The 17,755-nt window shown below is 42.4% G+C and overlaps 2 protein-coding genes across 5 annotated transcripts in view; both read left to right on the top strand.

The window, feature by feature from the left end:
- spire1b (spire-type actin nucleation factor 1b) overlaps positions 1 to 9,738 on the top strand; it is a 40,488-nt gene extending 30,750 nt beyond the window's left edge. For 2 of the 4 annotated variants that reach the window (XM_031878601.1, XM_031878600.1), the window contains 9 exons: positions 1,386 to 1,549; positions 1,659 to 1,752; positions 1,991 to 2,133; positions 3,165 to 3,353; positions 4,636 to 4,773; positions 4,973 to 5,043; positions 5,159 to 5,186; positions 5,560 to 5,873; positions 7,260 to 9,738. In XM_031878601.1, the coding sequence (XP_031734461.1) occupies positions 1,386 to 1,549; positions 1,659 to 1,752; positions 1,991 to 2,133; positions 3,165 to 3,353; positions 4,636 to 4,773; positions 4,973 to 5,043; positions 5,159 to 5,186; positions 5,560 to 5,873; positions 7,260 to 7,515 (1,397 nt within the window). In that variant the 3' untranslated portion in view covers positions 7,516 to 9,738. The remainder of the gene's footprint in view (positions 1 to 1,385; positions 1,550 to 1,658; positions 1,753 to 1,990; positions 2,134 to 3,164; positions 3,354 to 4,635; positions 4,774 to 4,972; positions 5,044 to 5,158; positions 5,187 to 5,559; positions 5,874 to 7,259) is intronic. The other 2 variants (XM_031878604.1, XM_031878603.1) reach the window with 1 other exon arrangement.
- A 2,245-nt stretch (positions 9,739 to 11,983) lies between these two features.
- LOC116400662 (dynein regulatory complex protein 9-like) lies at positions 11,984 to 15,279 on the top strand. Its single transcript, XM_031878607.1, has 10 exons — positions 11,984 to 12,062; positions 12,391 to 12,520; positions 12,750 to 12,784; positions 12,858 to 12,980; positions 13,169 to 13,253; positions 13,409 to 13,570; positions 13,841 to 13,915; positions 14,702 to 14,833; positions 14,936 to 15,025; positions 15,131 to 15,279. The coding sequence occupies exons 2-10, from the start codon at positions 12,392 to 12,394 to the stop codon at positions 15,251 to 15,253; spliced, it is 954 nt and encodes a 317-aa protein (XP_031734467.1). The 5' UTR covers positions 11,984 to 12,062; position 12,391; the 3' UTR covers positions 15,254 to 15,279.
- Positions 15,280 to 17,755: the final 2,476 nt, after the last annotated feature.

The raw sequence follows: 17,755 nt of genomic DNA, 5'->3' as shown, positions 1-17,755 counted from the left end.
CATACTTAACGCAAAGATAGTGAGAGTGGTACCAATCAACTCATATCATTTTCACCAAGAAAGCGATTAAGGATCTCTCCCTAAATCTGGAACTACTCCTTTAAAAAACAAAAAAATGGTTTAACTATAAGGTGCTAAATTCGATGTTGTGAGCTCATTGATTGCCTCCCCATGGCTCTCAACATGTCGACAGCTGAGCCGGCGGCTTGCAGCTAACAGTGCAAAGAACTACAACAGTACTGACAGAGCTGACAGTGTTTACCTTGGTAGGGGAACCAGGGATGGGGGAGGGTGGGTCCACCACAAAAGTAAATTTGCCACATTGAACCACACAATAATGCAATGACTGCATCTATCAAGATATATTATTGAGACCAAACAGCACAGACATACCAAATAATGGAATGTTGTTATAGTTATCCTAATGAAGGAGGTGTCCCCTTTCAGGTTTTGGCAAAACTCGCAGTATGCCACAGGATTTGTTCCGTACTGGAGGTAAAGTATGAGCTCTGCTGTGGTTTGGAAGGGCTTTTTCTTACCCATAACCTAATGGCCTCGTCTGTCTGCCTCCCTGGCTGTAAACTAAAATATCCTCTATTTACATATTTGAATACTGAAGCCTTGCCAAGACACAGGTGGAGTGTACATTAATGGCAAATTATGGCTGGTTTGTTTTGTTGTAAAGTAAAGTCTGAAGCCTGGTGATGTAGTCTCTTAACTTGGAGAAAAGTTAGTTCTCGTCCAGCAGCAGAGACAGAGCTCCCGTCGGATGCTTTTCTCACAAACAGGAGAAGAAACTGAAAGGAGAAAAGAGAGGTTTCAGGGCTGCATCTTTTTATCTGTCTTTTGCAGCATTGCCTCGTCTCCTCTGCTCTCACTCCATCCCTCCCGTTAAACCCTCTATTCAGTTTTAGTTTTTTTTCAAGAGTCAGGCAGCTTCTTAGGTAGTTGGTTATTGTCTTATCTTTGGACTCCTCTCTCAGTGCAGAAATAACCTTGTGGCGCTTGATTTGAAGGATTCAGCTCCCCCTGAGAATAATAAGAATAAGAATCATCCATGCTCTGTGTGTAACACCAGCCTGCTCCTCTGCCTCCCCTCAGACCAACTTAACTCGCCCTCCCGGACCTCTTCAACCTTGGGATAGATCTCAAACCTCAGTCCTCTGTATAGGATTCAATGCATCTTTTCAACTCATCCGCCCATTAAACACACTGTGATTTGAAAACCGTCTGTTTCCCCTTTTTTTCGGGGGCAGAACAGTCAAAACAGATTGAAAGAATAACACATGATGCAAAGAATCATGTGAGGATTTAGTTTTGAGATTCAGCTCAAGTGCTTTTCCTCCTTCAGCCTGAATGACTCTCTTGTGTGTGGCTCTGTGCAGATGACTTTAGTCCGTACATGGGCAGGAGGACGTCCAGCTCTCTGTCTCTGGCCAATGGATCAGCCTCTATCAGGGGAGAACCCTCCGGATCACAGTCTGTGCCCCCGAGGAAGAGGCTCCTGAAGGCTCCCATCCTCGCCGAGCTCGACAGCTCTGACTCTGACGTCAGTATGCGTTTGTGTGTGTGTGTGGGATGGATTTCTTTTTTAAAATTTCATCTGGCATGTGCAGAACAAATAACGGTTGAAGTGTTTGTGTATTCCACGCATTCAGGATGATATTTTTGGGCACAAATCAGCTAGCAGCTCCAGCGTGGCTACATCTTTGATGGATGATACGTCCCCGGAGTGTGCTCTGGGGAAGAAAAGTGAGTCAGCAATGTTTTCTACATCCCTGTCACAGCTCAGTCGCCTCCTCAGCTAAACCATACGCTGACTGTGATGAATGAGTTTTAATCTTACAGCCTCGCCAGTCAGAGATTTTGCTCTTTTTTTTCTTGCTGTTTATAATCAGAAGTTCTTGAGCCTTGAATTAACCAATGTAATATTTCCAGTTAAGCTGCCTCCTTGTCTCACTTGTATCTCTCTTTCCTCCATGAACACCAGCTCCCCCCACGTTCCTGCCCATCTCTTCTACACCCCAGCCAGAGAGACGTCACACCCCCCAGAGGAGACACTCCATCGAGAAGGAGACTCCGACCAATGTTCGACTGTTTCAGCCGCCCTCCAAACAGAACTCCAAGTCTCTGGTGAGTCAGACATCTTTACTGTAGCAAGCAGCACTCTCTGCAGTTCATCAAATCCCCATTGACCACTAACCTAAAATGCAATTTTACAGCAGGAATTAACATGTTTACAGCCTACAAAAAAAACGATTTTGCACTATTAAGCTAATATCTCTGTTCATGTCAACTGTAGAGGGGTCAATTTTTATGTAAGTCACCTTTTATAATTATATTAAGGCTTGAAGTTATGCATAATCGAGGGCTTGGCCGCTTTGAGTGACAGGTGGGTGCCGTACCGAGTCGCTAGCTGTCTCCTCAGTAGCGTCACCTTGTCCCGCCTCAGCTTCACTGAAGATCCACCTCTTTGCCCATTTTTAGACTTAGGCTGTGTCGTCATTGTCAAGATAGCGACGGCCGGAGACACTCACTCTGAGCTTCACAACGGCACAAATACTAGGTCGCAAAACAGATTGAAAAAAAGTGGCACGATAAGGGTATTATTATTTTTAAAATGATTTATAAGAGCAGTTGCAGTTAACTAAAAAACAACAAATATAAAAATGGGAGTGGTAATCTGACAAAATCACATCGACTGCATTCAAATCACTGTGACAGTATTCGTGGTTTGTGTGCAGAATGTTAACATAATTAACTCATTATTAGCATTTTATTTTACATTCGTGAGCCAGATGCAATGTCACTTGGTTCTGCTGTGCACTTGCCCTGTGAACAGTATGAATGACAATGTTAATCTCGGTCTATTAGAGCGGTTACTGCGGGCTCTCTGAGGACAGCGTAGCCTGGCAAAGTTTTAAGGCAGCCCGGCCACAGATCCTGTCCAGTAACTTAATAAGGGAGACAAAAGGACAAGAAAAATTAGGATACTAACAGAGAAGCAAAATGAGAAGGGCCTGAAACAGTCAATGTCATCTCTCTTAACCTTTTATTTGCGTGACATGTGTCTTCCTAGATTTCCTCCCTCTCCTTCTTCTATCACCACATCTCCTTTGTATGCTGCTCACATTGTCTGCTGGTGTGACTTCGTCAATCTGCAGGAACCCTCTTTGGTTCAGGTTGGGATGATAGCTTCATTTCGTCCCCGGATCCTCCTCCTCCGCCCGTGTCCCTCCACTCTCCACCCTTTGCAGAGCTCCCACCCTATCGAGGCATTTGCGTTGGGGTTGATGAAGGTGGTGTTTGCTCTGTGCAGGGCTGTTTACATCAGAGGACGAGAGTCGGCCAAGGTTTGCCAGTCTCCCTCAGTCTGATATAATAACTGTAGCTGCCCATCCGCTCCTAATGCTTCCTGCTTCACTAGTAGAGATCATTCCCCTTTAGAGCAGGCTGCTGCCATTATAGGCCAAGGACAAACTGCTTTTTATCTGAGGTGTCACATAGCTAAATATATTATAGTATACTGTACTATGATACATTTATTTAATAATCATTCATTTCACTACTTTTGATAACATTTTAACTCTCAACCACAAGTAGGTAGCTTAAGCTAGAATTCATCTAAATCTGCTCTACATATCATTTGTTTTCAATCAGTGCCAAACTGACATTTCAGACCAGTTGTTATTGAGTATATGTTGACTCTGCAGCATCCGCCACGTCTGCCGGCTGGATACAATCACGTGTGAGTCTGAAACAGCACACAGATCTCTCCCGCTGCAACATCACTGATGGTGTCCAGCACCTCGCCTGCAAAGCAGTTGAGCCTCTGCACCAGGACGTCTTAAACGTAACCCTGTCCGACCTTTTCGCCGGACAGACAGGACCATGTCATCTCCAATGGAGCGGGAGAAGGCGACCTGACGGAGCATGGCGGAGGGAGCAGTGGAGACCTCAACAGCCGTTTTCCTGAGCTGCTTGGAGGGCGTTTTAAATTGAACGAGGTGTTTGGAGGAGGCGACCAGAAGCCCTGAACGACTCTTCGAACCACCTCCATCATGTTGCTCATCAGTTTGTAATCCTGAAATTCCGTCTGAAATTGTTTACAGTCCAAACAAAAAACTAATAAAAGTCAACTCTCACACACCCTGATGGGTCTGTAGATGCCTCGGCTTCCTTCAATAAACTCCATGAATATTTTGTTGCCGCATATGAAAATACAGAAGCGGTTTAGCGTTCAAAGCAACAACGAAATCTTCACAGCGATAGACTCAAGAGTACACAACCCCGGCTGATCCTCCAGGTACAAATTAACTTTTTGTGTTCAGGTGGAAAAGTGTTTGGAATTTATATTCTAGAACAAACGCAGACAGATTTCTGTACAGTCTCCGTGGGAACGCTGCTTTGAGACAAGCATTGTGAGGAACTCTGCTGCAATCATGTCCTCCCATCCCTCCGGTTGTTTACGCATCATGAGCCCTCTCTTTTTTCGTCTTCTTCAGCGAACAATGAGATCACTTTAAGCAGTCCGGACCCACGCAGGCTGCTCTGAAAGGTGCAGAGGGACGGCTGTTTGTGAGCCGAATGATGAACACTGAGTGTTTAACCCACTGTTTGTGTGTGTCATTGCAGGAGGAGTTTGGTTTCCCTGTGGAGTGTCTGTCTCTGACGGTGGAGGAGGTGATGCACATCAGACAGGTGCTGGTTAAGGCAGAGCTGGAGAAGTTCCAGCAGTACAAAGACATCTACACCGCTATGAAGAAGGGAAAGGTAACTTCTTCTTTGTGTACGACGCAAGCTGCCTGTGTCATGTGCAGAAAAAGACAATGAGTAGATGCAGTTGTAACACCCTGAATGAATGTTGTAGCACACATATCTGTCAACTAATTACATTGGGTTAAGTTTGGTGATGTTTGCATTGATTTCTTTTTACTCTTAACGCGGTATTCATCTGTTTTTTTTATTGCAGCTTTGCTTCTGTTGTCGAAGCAAAAGGTTTTCCTTTTTCACCTGGTCCTACATCTGCCAGTTTTGCAAAAAGTAAAACACCTTCAAATATTATCTTTTGTAATTTAAAATGAAAACTATTAAGGAGGAAGCGTAACTGGTTTCATTCATCACTTCCTCCGTTTGCGCTCTCTTTTCTCCCTTTCAGGCCTGTGTGTGCACAGTGCTGCAAAAAGGTGAGTCAAAGCGGATAAATCAATCAGCGGTACAACATGACATCCTGTACCTTCATTTGTTCTGATCAGTCAGCTGGTGCCATTCAAAAATTTAAGTTTTTCTCTACTTTAGAGAGCTCTCCTGTTACCTTATGATAGCAATGTGATTCCAGTCAAGTGAGTTAAAATAAGTTTCAGAATAAGAGCACGTATTGTTAAAGATAAACCTTTGCCCAAACTAGCTGTGAAAGATCAGTTAAAACATTATTACAGGATGTTGAGGATATGAAGTTTTATGAAAGATGTACACCTATCATTTTCATCGGTGTTCTTTCTCAGTATCATCATCATTTAGCTTTTTCTTATTAACATTCATGTCTTCCCTCTCTATCAGATGCGGCTGCCATCCAAACCTTACTCCAGCTTGCCCATCTACTCCATCGGCTCCACCAACACTCTCCCCAGGGAGAGGGTCAGCGCCATGGCTTCCATAGGACAAGGGCTGTCTGTGGCTGGTGGTCCGGGGCCTTCATCAGTGGGAGGGGCCACGGCACCCCCCACTGTGAAAGTAGAAACAACAGAGGCATCTAAAAGAGCTGGAAAAGCCTCTGGAGCAGCAGCTCCAGAGGCTGCTGCTGCTGCTGCTGCCAAATCTGAGAAATCCTCCAGTAGCCCGCAGCGCCACGGCATTCACAAGACCATGTCCAAGTAAGAGCTGTGACCACAATTCTTCAGACTGTGAGGAGTGCTTGTTGTGTCCTAATGTAAAACTAATTATCTTGTGGAGTCTGCATGATACTGGTACAGTGGCCCCTAAGACCAAAACACAAACTGTAAATGAGTAAAATATATTACACATGCAAAGGCTCAAACATGTAGCAAAGCTGAAAACACAAATGCTCATAATCACAAAATGCGGAAAATAATAAAACACAAACAAAAGACAAAGAGGCATTCAATCATATGTAGCTGCTGCTGATATATCCAGTCTGTATCTTTAGAGTATGGTGCACTGTCACTACTACGATCAGAGCTAGTAGAAGATGCATTGAATTTTTTGTCATTTTATCAACTGGCTGGAGACCAAGGAAAAATTACATTAAAAGTTTTTTTTACCAGGCTATTGGTGTTGAAAGGGACCAGCAAACAGATTTGCTGGTCTAGATTGATAAATAGCACGACAGGGAAGAGGAAACATGTGTTTTTGAATTTGGGGGAACGTCCCAAGGTGCATTGACGTATACAGTTATAAACTACATTGGGCTTGACAGGCAACAGACAACAACAGACAACAATCACCACTGCTAAGTGGCAAAAATTGTGGCCCTGTGAAACAGTAAGACATTACTAACACCATTCAACTCAATAGATAAATAAAGCAAAGCAAAGCACAGTTGATATTTTAATTTAGACCAAATTGGATGGAGGTTCTGACATACTGAAGGAATAAGACTGACATCCCTTACAAAGGGTTCCACTCTGCACATTTCTGTTGTGTGGGGTTTGATATCGGCACCATTTCACCTGAGTTGGATTGCATGTCCCTTAGTGTTTGTGTTTGGAGATTTGGTATTTGCAAATTTCTGAATGTGGAACACATTTTACATGCCCAAAAAAGTATTTTCTCAATCCCAGTGGTATCAAACCGTGCAGATTATTTTTGTTTTATTTGTTCGGGTTTTGAGATATCTTTCTCTAAAATTGGTAAATTCAACAGCAGCATTTCTCTCCAAAAACGGTGTACTAATACTCAAACCTTCCTGTTTTCAATGAGGAATGCAAACAATATTAACTAACGATATCAATAATGTATTGACTTTGCATCTTTCATAAACACACGTGCTTTACATTCAAAGGAAAAAAAAAAGTAAGTTAATAAAATCAGCTAGAATACTTAAAAACCTGCAGTAGATACCATCAGGTAATGAAACAAAAAGTATTTTTTTGTAATTAGGCTGAAGTAACCCTTTACAAAATGTGTCCACGACCACACACCCTGGATAGTTTGAACAATTACTCAAAGTCAACCAAACAGTAAAAACACAAACGGTAGTGATCCTGTTCATGCAGAGCTTGTCCTCCTGTTCCATGCAGGTTTTCGAAGCATGGCTCTTTGAAGTCCCACGAAGAGCTGGAGCTTCCCTCGGAGCTGACGGAGGACTGGGCCACCATGGAGGTGTGCGTGGACTGCAAGAAGTTCATCTGTGACATCATCGCCTCCAGCAAGCACAGCCTGTCGCTGGCTACCAAGAGAGCTCGCCTAAAACGCAAGACCCAGTCCTTCTACTTGTCCTCGCCGAAAGGAAGGGAGGAGTACCGGCCCTCTGAACGAACAATCAAGGAGATCTGAATCTCTCTCTCTCTCTCTCTCTCTCTCTCTCTCTCTCTCTCTCTCTCTTTCTCTCTCTCTGGCTGCTTCCAGCTCCTATGGCACAATTATAAAGACTCAACACTGGATGTGATCTTACTGTACATGTTTACTTCAGTGGGATCAAGCTAAAAGTCAGAGTGAGATGAACCTCACTGGTGAACAGTGTGTTTTCTTGTTGCTCTGTCCTGATCATCGTGTACAGCTCCTTCAGACAACAGCATGCTGTAAATCAGCCAATCTTTTTTAAAAATTATTATTACCATATCATAGATGATCCTTTAATCCCCCCCCCCAGCGGCCCAACCCAACTCACGGTCAAATCAATAAGCACAAGACAGACGAAGGACTGACGTGTGTTTGACCTCGTCCGGCACTGCAGAAGGCACGAGGCCTGCAGAGAGATCATATTGTAACTGAGACTGACACTTACAAGAAAATATGGAATATTAGACTGTACAGGTTTTTTGTATGGGTTTTAATTTCTTTATTTGTACACATGTGCGTACAGTAAATGATTGCTCGATGAAGCCACCCTCGGTTTTATTTTGAGACTCTCCCCCACTTTCCTCTTTACCAATCATACTCAAATGCGGGTTTCTCTTTTTCTTGGAGGAGTCTTTGTTTCCTCGCATGTTTTATTTTTATTTTTATTTTTTTTGCAACACATTTAAAATCTGTTTTCATGCGGATTTAGTGCCAAATAATATAATCTTTCTACTCTATATGTCACCCAAAGAAAAATAATTTCCCTCTAAATTGTGTTTGCAACTCTTGATATCTCAAATTGAATATTCAAGACTAAACTAAGTTTTCTATTAAGAGTTAAGCTAATCTGCTTCATCAGGACTGATTGACAGCGGTCCGGCACTCCAGCGATTTCAGTGTTGCACTTCCATAAAGTAAGGGGACTTGAGAGAGACAGATTATAAAAAAGAGGGGTGAAAATTGAAGCTCCAGAGGCTGAGATATTGTGTCCCTTTTGTGTGTGTGTGTGTGTGTGTGTGTGTGTGTGTGTGTGTCTTTGTCTATTAGTCCCCATATGGGTCAAGCTTCAAAAAACATTTCCCATGAGTCAACTTCACTGCATCTCTCATTAAAACGTTCCTGACTGGTAAATACCCACGTCTTTGACACTCCACAGCCCCAGTTGGTAACACATGTAACACAAGCAAACGCCCCCACAACTGTCAATTCAAACGTTGCTGAATCCTGATTGGTGCAAGGAAGTATATGACATATGTTTCCAAATGAGCCCCGCCCACTTTAAACAAGTGAGCGAAACAAAAACAAAAGAAACTGAAATCTCTTATGTAAATCGACCCAAAATATTCTAACTTTGACAGAAGATGTCGTCTTCATGCTGAACCCCATCGCCAAAAGGAAGAAGTAAAAAATATATTTTTAGGACCTTTATAGCACATTTCTCATTCATACATTCATACTGTATGTTCATTTTCAACTTACTTAAATGACTCAGATATGCGGAGAAGCCGGTATAGAAACGTAATCGCCTGCAGGCCCATGTGTGGGATTTTTTTGAGTCTTTGAATAATTTACGTGAACTATCTGCATATTTTTGCATTTTTAAATGTACCTTTGTGTTGATAAATATGTGGTGTATATTAACTCATATTATTTTCTTTACATTAGGTTTCTGACGTGTTTTTGTATTGTGAGAGTTCACTTTACAGGCAGCAAAAATATAACACATACTCTACGTCTTAACATGATGCCTTTATGATTTCCCTCCATCATTCACAGACTCATTGGCAGGAAGAAATATCTGACTTTTTGCCTGGATCTCTATTTCATTCTGCATCCCATTCCTCATCTCCCCCCTTCAGATATCTCTGCCTTAAGAGCTGCCTTTTATGATCACACTCGTATGTTGAACAGTCATCTACTGTAACTGTACATACTTTGTTTCTAACGGTTTGTTTGTATGTCAGGTGCGTGTTGCCTCGACGGTATCTCGAAGGTGAGACTGCTGCAGATCAGTGTCTCTGAGAGGGAAACTATCTAAGTACAGTGTGTTCAGGGGAGGAGTGGGAAGCCCACGCAAGAAACCTGACGGTGTGACAGCATCATGCATGTACTACGGTGTAGCTTGTACCCTCAGTCTGTATTACCTTTAAGCTGTAACTCCCCGCAGAGAGTGCAACAAATGATGACTGCGACAATAAACTATAATGCAATACCTGATCAAAGTATCTGCTTTGTGCTGTATTTAAACGTATGTCTTTCTCTTGGAATTTATTATTATTTCAAGTCATATTCTTATTTAATTTCATTCTTGTTTATACTATTCTTGCCTTTATTAATAATGCACTTAATGGATCACACTTCTCTGCATTTTTATTCACTTATTTACACCGTTTGATGCACATATTTGCACATATCTCTGATATTTTTCAAATCTTACTTTTATTTTTACTATTCACTTTTCTTCTCTACATATATTGCATTGTATATTATAGCCTTATGGACATAATTTACATTTCACTGAGTCATTTATTTAAAATGTTCTTGTGTTTCTTTATGCTTATAAGAGCAACTGTAATGTACTAATTCCCCGCCAGGGATCAATAAAGTGATTCGGATTCTGGAAAGGCTCCTTATGTCCCTCCAGGCAGGTCAGGATGATGATGGTGGGGGTCTTCCATCAGGGCTGGATCCAGATTGTCACAACCTAAGACCCAGGAGTGCTCAATCTACCAGGTACTGGAGACCTCTTCAGAGATGATGGGCTGTATGAACACTCGCGCCCTTTTGACCTGCGTTTCACTGAGATTGGTGAGATGTATAGTATGATATATTTCAAAGAAAAATATCATACTAAAAGGTAAACTAGAATAAAATTGTACCTTTGTGCATCACTGAACGCACAGGGAGTGAATGAACTCCAGCAACAGATGACCTCAACTGTGCGTTACAACACCCATACTTCCATACTAGTTAGTATGCCAGAAACAGATTTAGTAGAAATATGTCCCAATACATAATATGTCAAATGCACGTGGTCGCATTTTACAGTATGCGAGCCAACACACTTTTCTGGCTGGCGATGCTGACTTAACCAGTTTTTCTTACTGACCACGAGCAACGCCACTGGTTCCATGCGACTTCCTGTACAAACTGTTACAAAGTAAGACAGACATGTAATATTGTCATATTGACATTAACAACTTAAAGGTTACACTGTATTTAGGATCAAACATATCCTTGTCTGGTCTAGAAAGCGTTAGACGTGTTCATTAAATTGTAAATTGTTGTATATTTACAAGGAAAACCAATCAACTCATAAACATCAGCCTTGTGCGTGGGCGTGGCTTCACCTGCTCCTGAGCTCTGACAGCTGGCACACCTGAGTCTCATCAGCTGATCACCTGCTGCCGTCTTTCCTCCCAGTCCTCGCTAGATCCGATTGTTTCGTCCACCACTGTGGTAGCTGTGTTTCAGGCCTTGTACGTGTTTTTTTATTTCATTTTTTTGCAGTTCTGTATTTTCTTCTCTGAGTCTAAACTCCGCCTCCCAGCCTGATGTTCTGGGTTACCAGTCTCCTGTCTGCCTGCTCACTGTCAGCCCATCTGCTCTTTACCATCAATTCAACCAGCACCAGGAGCACAATCTCTCTTCAAAGTGCAGCCTTCATTTGTCATTAAACTGGCTGTTTTGTTGTGAAATGGATGTAATTGATCAAAACACATTGTTTGTTGTGTTTTATGAATGTGAGAATACAACTCTGAGATATTAATTACTAACAGAATAGCATCCACTGAAAAAAAGGGGACTAATTGTGATGGACAAAAAAAAAATCTAAACAAATTGAGAGGATTTCAGTAGAATTCCCATCAGTCAGACAGTCAGACTCAGTACTTCCTCAAACAAGTAACATAATCTAACTCCTTTACATGCATTAATTAACTTAATATACGTAAAAAAATCATGCATTGGTTTTGAACCAATGATGACGAAGTTTAAAAAGAAGTATTTCTGCCATGAATGGTTTCATATCTACACAGCCAAACCAAATGCTGACTTTGTCATGCTTTTTGTTAGGTTTGGTTATTGTTTATGTTTTGTTTCTGAGAGGCAGAATTCATTCTTTCGACGATTCATCACTTCATCATTTCAGCAGGTGAACAGCTTTGCACTTTTAAAAGTTCAAAAGTTCAAAAGTCAGGCACAGAATGAGAGATTTAGAGGTTTGGGGTCTGCTTATAAACGTAATGGTAAAAACGTAAATCTACTGTTACTATAACAACCACTTCTGTTAATTAAAACCTTCATTACCTTCTTTTGGTTTTTTTATTTTACACTAAATTGTGCAGTGAAATTAAGGTTAGTTTGATGATGATAATAATAATACCAGAAATGCTACTGTTTTGTTATGTTATTGCTCTTTCAATAAAGTTGCGAGAAAAAAACGCATGTTACCATAGCTACGTGTAAACTGTCAAACTGTTGTAGAAAATAGTGCCGATTGTTTTAAAGGTTCACGTATTATTCAGACAGAGAGAGCTAAAGTAAGTGACTGCTACAGTAAACATGAAAGTTAGCATAACGCTACGGTGAACTATTGAGAAGCTTCACCGGACACCATTGTAAATATGTCTTCGTTTGATTTGCGTTGTGAAAAATAACGGTCCTATTTAGCGTATTTTGGAAGAGTTTGCATATTAATGAGCTATTGAAACATCATATTTCACTAGTTTTGGGATAGCATCATGCTAGCACCAACTTGAAAGGGTTTATCTAACGTTAGCTAACTTACCTTGCTCATCATTAACCATACACGTCTGTGCGAAACTCGTTCGTAAACCGTCATATAACAAAATATCTGTATCTCCACAGGATGTCTTTATCCAGGATTCAGAGTCTGGGACTGGCAGCTGTACTGGAGGACTGTTCAGTCCAGCTGGACATACTGGGACTTAGACTGGCAGTGCAGACTGACAGGGAGCAAGGCCCTGCAGCAGCACAGGTGACAATTCACTGTGTTCATCCCACAGGCCAGGCCAGAGGAACATCTGTCAAACAGCTGCCGGCTGCTGTGATCAGACTATGATGATGATGATGTGAATGTGTTCATGCTCGGTTATTCTCCATTTTACGGTCTTACTGGACAAATGTATTGACTAAAACAACTGTGTCTGTGTGTGTGTGTGTGTCTGTGTGTGTGAGTGTGAGTGTGTGTGTGTGTGTGTGTTTAGGAGAAGGCCCGACTGACCAAGCTGAGGAGAGACTGGTGGGTAGTACAGACAAACATCATGTTGCTAATCATTGTTTTTCTGACTGAGTGTCTGTGTCTCTCTCGGCAGTCAGTACGTCTCTCAGCAGGTGTTCAAGCTGCACTCTGAGCTGGAGGAGAAGCAGAGCATCAGTTCTCTGCTGCAGGTGGTGGAGGAAGAGGAGCAGAAGAAGAAGGCTGAGGACATGAGAAGGTTCATCAGTGCATCATTTGGAAGCAATATTTTTACTAATCTTAATCATTAATAAGAGTCATTTTGTAGACATGATGTCGTGGGACTTTTGAGAGCAAACGAGTGTTATGAAAGAAAGGGTGGAAGAAGGCGGAAAGACAAAAGGAAGCCTGTGTAGCATCAGTAACATGAGCGTCTCTCCAACCCAGAGAGGCAGTGGCAGAGCAGAAGCAAAGACGTCAAACTCTAGACAGACAGAAAGACAAGCTCCGGCAGAAAACTGAGACACTGGAGGTGAGAAAGTAAGAGTACATTCAAAAATCCATAACTGTCTGCATGAAGGGCTGTTAAAGGTGAGCAGGAATCTGTTCATTGGAATCCTCTATTTGAAGACAAATTGAAATATGTTTGTCTGTAAACACCTCCGCCTCCAATACTACTGCCCCCAGGACATACACCGGCAGACCAGATTGGTGAACTTTCAGGTGATGGAGCAGTCAGACAGGATGGCCCGCAAGAAGAAGCTTGAGGAGGCAAGCATAGCGCTGCAGCTCAAGGAAGTGCAAAGGACAAACAGCCACACTGAGGAGCAGCTGGAGGAGCAGCGCAAGGTGGGTCCATCAGTCCATCTGTTCTAATCCTATCTGGGATAGTCCCACCCAAATAGCAACCAAGCCCCGAGAAGGAGATGTTTTCAAATTGATCCTCCATCAGGGGTGCAGACATGACCTCCGCCGCGCTCTCTCTGCCCTTTCCGTCCAAAACCGGTGAACACGTACCTCTGTCAGCATGCTGAGCAGTGTTTTTACATTTTTCCTTCCAAATCTACAGACTCCCCAGTTAAATGTTGTCTAGATTAACGTTATCACCTTCTCTCTCAGAAGGTGCAGCTACAGCTGATGGAGGAGAGGAAAGTTCACGAAAAGTCCAAGACATTCTTGAAAAATCGTCACACGGTTGGTACAGCGACATCACAACTAACAGCAGACTAATGTTACAATTATTGTCTAGTTGCTGCTTTTGGAGGCTCATTAACTTATCTGCGGTTTAAGGTTCAAGATGAGTTTAAACGCCTAAATGCAAATGCTGTGTTCTCAGAAGCTATGGTTTAAACTGCACCTGTTGTTTAGTCTAAAACTCAGTTGCTGTCCTTAATGAAATCACCTTAATGTGACTAGAGGTCACTGTACCTGAGATTGATCTTAACCTGTGGCACACCAGGGTCTGCATATTCAACTGCTAAAACTGTGAAAGTTTGGACTTGGGTGATAGATAAAAGTAAAAGTCCTTCCATTTTACCCGTATTTGTGAACTTCAGAATAAAAGCCACTTATCAAATCTTACAACTGAAAAAAATCCTAGTAAGTATAAAGGGAGATTTCTACCGATCAACTGATATGAACTAAAACTAATTCAATAATTAAACTTAAAAGGTGTCCCATCTGCCAGAGCAATCAGTTTAACTCAGGACACAGCTCTGTGTTAAACCCTTCTTCATAATAACAGTGGCATTATGTGAATAAACTGGCATTTAAAGGGTTAACATTATGGAAACGAATGGAGTGAAAGTGGAAAATTATATTAAATATATAATTTTGTGTCAGTTTTTTAGACGCAGACATTTTTGTCCTCTTAAGAGCAAATGTTGTGACGGGTACACATGGGGTCAAGTTGTTGCTCGTGTTTCGCAACAGCACCTAAACTTCCGTACGCGGTACCGTCATTGAAACCGGTTGTTTCAGGAGTTGCAGCAGCAGCTGCAGCAGTGGCGGCAGCGCACGACGCAGATGCAGCAGGAGAAGGAGCAGCAGCTCAACAGCGTGTGCTGCAAGAGGACGGTGAACTTGGACAGGCTGACGGAGATGAGGAGGAAGGTGAGCGTCTTCTCCTGGTGCTGAGCGTGAAGCAGTGAACAACTGCATTCGCCACGTTCGCTGTCACACGGACATTAATGAGCTGCTGGATTGTGTTCACAGTTCAAGGAGATGGAGCTGGTGGTGATGGATGACAAGGAGGAGCAGAAGAAGCTGCGTCAACAGCAGGCGGAGGCCAGAGCTGCTACCAAGGTAACGACATCCAATCAGAAGTTACCGTCAGATCAATCGCTCTGGTTATTTAGTGTACTGATCCCTAATTCTGACCCTGGCCTGTGTGACCTTGTGACCCGGCAGCTGCAGGCGTGGTGGAGAGGCTGCAAGGTCCGCCGAGGACTCGGGAGTTTCAAAAAAGCAGATGACAAGAAAGGCAAGAAGAAGAACAAGAAGAAGAAGGGAGGAAAAAATAATAAGAAATGAGTTTTCTCCAACAGTCCTTTGAGATATAAAAGTAATAATTTATTGCTATAAATAAATATTTATAGTAGCACCTTGATTCAAAGTCCTCTTATTCCATATTTTATGTACAACATGAATGCAAGAAATCATAATGACTTCCGGCAATCGACACTACTAGGTAGTCTACTGTTATTGACCACGGGCCATACATTGAAACACACGTTAACACCTGTATCATGACATGATAAGGACACACAGTTGAACACTGAATCACACAATATAAAATTCCCGAGCAGATAAAAACTAATTCTACAGACGGCCGTCTTTCCTAACAGAGTACATCAGTCAGCGTATCATGGCGATCACAGAGAGGTGAATCATCAAAAAGTCACATCCATGTAGGAAACGAATGTGGTCAAATTTCTCCCAGCTTTATGTTCCCACATCTGACAGAGGAGCAGAAGACCCGGCGTTGCAAAACAGGAAACACCACCACTGAAGAGCATCATATCAGGATGAGCTTCGGGGGAGCTGACGCTTGCTTGTCCGTCCGTGCTGAAGCTCTTACAACACTTGGCGAGCTGTGATGAACTATGATGTGTTTTTAAAATCAGTACTCACAACTGTCAGGGCCAAGTTTCAAGATCAAGGCCAGAGTGAAGAAAACAAAAAGTCCTGTTACACCATAGCTGTGGTGTCAGTCAAAATGTACACAAGCAATGTGAATATTTGGTGGATTTTTTTTATATTATACATTATTATTTTGTAAATAATATTCACCTGAATATTATTGGGTTTTGTGCAGTTGATCGCATAAAACATGCCGTTTGAATATGTCAAATCTGGCTCTGGGAAATTGTAATTTTTTTTTTTACTATTCTGACATTTCATAAACCAAACAATGAATCAGTTACCAAGAAAACACTGTACAGGTTATTAATAAATATTAATTAAATTCATTGTTAGATGTGGCCCTAAAAAAATGATGCTACAGGAGTAGCAGAGCCAGAATATCGAGTCTATAGCCGACGGTTTCCACACCCGTAACAATAACATACCTGAGTCAAAGCAGAGCAAAAAAAAGTTGTCTGGAGACTGAAAACTCATTCTGAGTTCAAGTTGTAATCCTTGCTAGCGTGTAGTGTGTGTGTGTGTGTGAGTGTGTGTGTGCGTCCGCTCCGTGGGGCCAAAGCTTCACACTTGCAGCTCCTCTGTCTCGGTCGAGTGGGTCTGCTCGGCGTGCATGTAGTTTTTGTCTCCGATGATGACATAGTTGAGATGGGAGCTGTGGATGTTGATGCTCGGGGAGTCGGCTGATGGAATTGGAGGACAGAGAGGAGGAGGAGGAGGAGGAGGAGGAGAAGTCTGTGCTGCTCCCTGCTGTCCACAGCTGCAGCTGCACCTCCCTTGATTTGAAACACACAAACAAATTAGTTGTTTTCACCTCTCATGAGGGCAGTCTGAGTGCTGTGATATGTAAAAATGTCAAAATATGCACATCAGACAACATAGCATAGTATGAATTTCAGCCCGAAGTGCTTTCAATTCCAAGGAAATTAAATAATAACAATAGGAATATTAAAAGAGGTTACCCACCCTGCATTTGGAGCTCAGATTCCCGCATTAGAGGCTGACTCTCAGCCACAGCGGTTGGGTAGGTGTTGTTCCCGATGACGCAGTCGATCAAGGTGGAGTTGCTGATGTTCACAATCAAAATGGTAGACGGCGGATTCTGGAGGGCCACTGTATTTTACGAGTGGGCGACGGAGAGAAAGGGGAAGAGAATATGAGGAACGGGAAGCTGTAGTTCCAGAGTGATGACACAGGTCCCTATGGTTCCTGAATACATTGGACAACGCTTGCTTTGCAGGAAAGCCACAACAACAAAAATTGTCAGGGTTCATTTAAGTTTGTAACTGTTTCTGCATAAAGAGATGGAAAAAAGCACCTGAATGTTTCAAGAATTATAAGGTCTGTTTGTCACATGCAATGCAGCTAGTGTAAAAAATAAGAATAAGAAAAGAGAATTTTTCCTTCAATTATAAAAAAAATAAATAAAAATATGACCAGCAAAGGATTAAACAAATAGATACAGTGAACTAAAATACCCTGAATGTTTTATTGTAAATAAATAAATAGCATAAAATGAAGAGCTTACCTTGTGTAGTTTTATCCTCTTCAGGTTGATGACAACATGTGACCTTCTCACACAGCAGAGCGCTCATGGGGCAGCAGAACAGCTGGCGGGCTCTGCTGCAGCTCTTCTGCGCCACCTGGATGATGCCCTGCATGATGCGCTGCATGTTGGAGGTTTTGCAACTCATCATCTAGATGAGAGAGGCAGACAGAAATCCCCCTTAGCTTCGTGCATTACAACAGCTCACACCGCTGGCCCACCTGCGCTTTTTTTCGAGGTCACGTGCACTCAGGCTGGGCTTTTTATTTTTTTTTCTTCTCCGTACTGCAACAAACAATATGCGAAAATGGGGGGGGGGGGGGGGGGGGGGGGGAACCCCGCCTTTT

This window comes from Anarrhichthys ocellatus, unplaced genomic scaffold, assembly GCF_004355925.1.
Source record: "Anarrhichthys ocellatus isolate YVR2014 unplaced genomic scaffold, GSC_Weel_1.0 scaffold188, whole genome shotgun sequence".
Lineage (NCBI taxonomy): Eukaryota > Metazoa > Chordata > Actinopteri > Perciformes > Anarhichadidae > Anarrhichthys > Anarrhichthys ocellatus.
The sequence above is the reverse complement of the archived record's forward strand: the minus strand, read 5'-3'. Positions and strand labels throughout refer to the sequence as shown.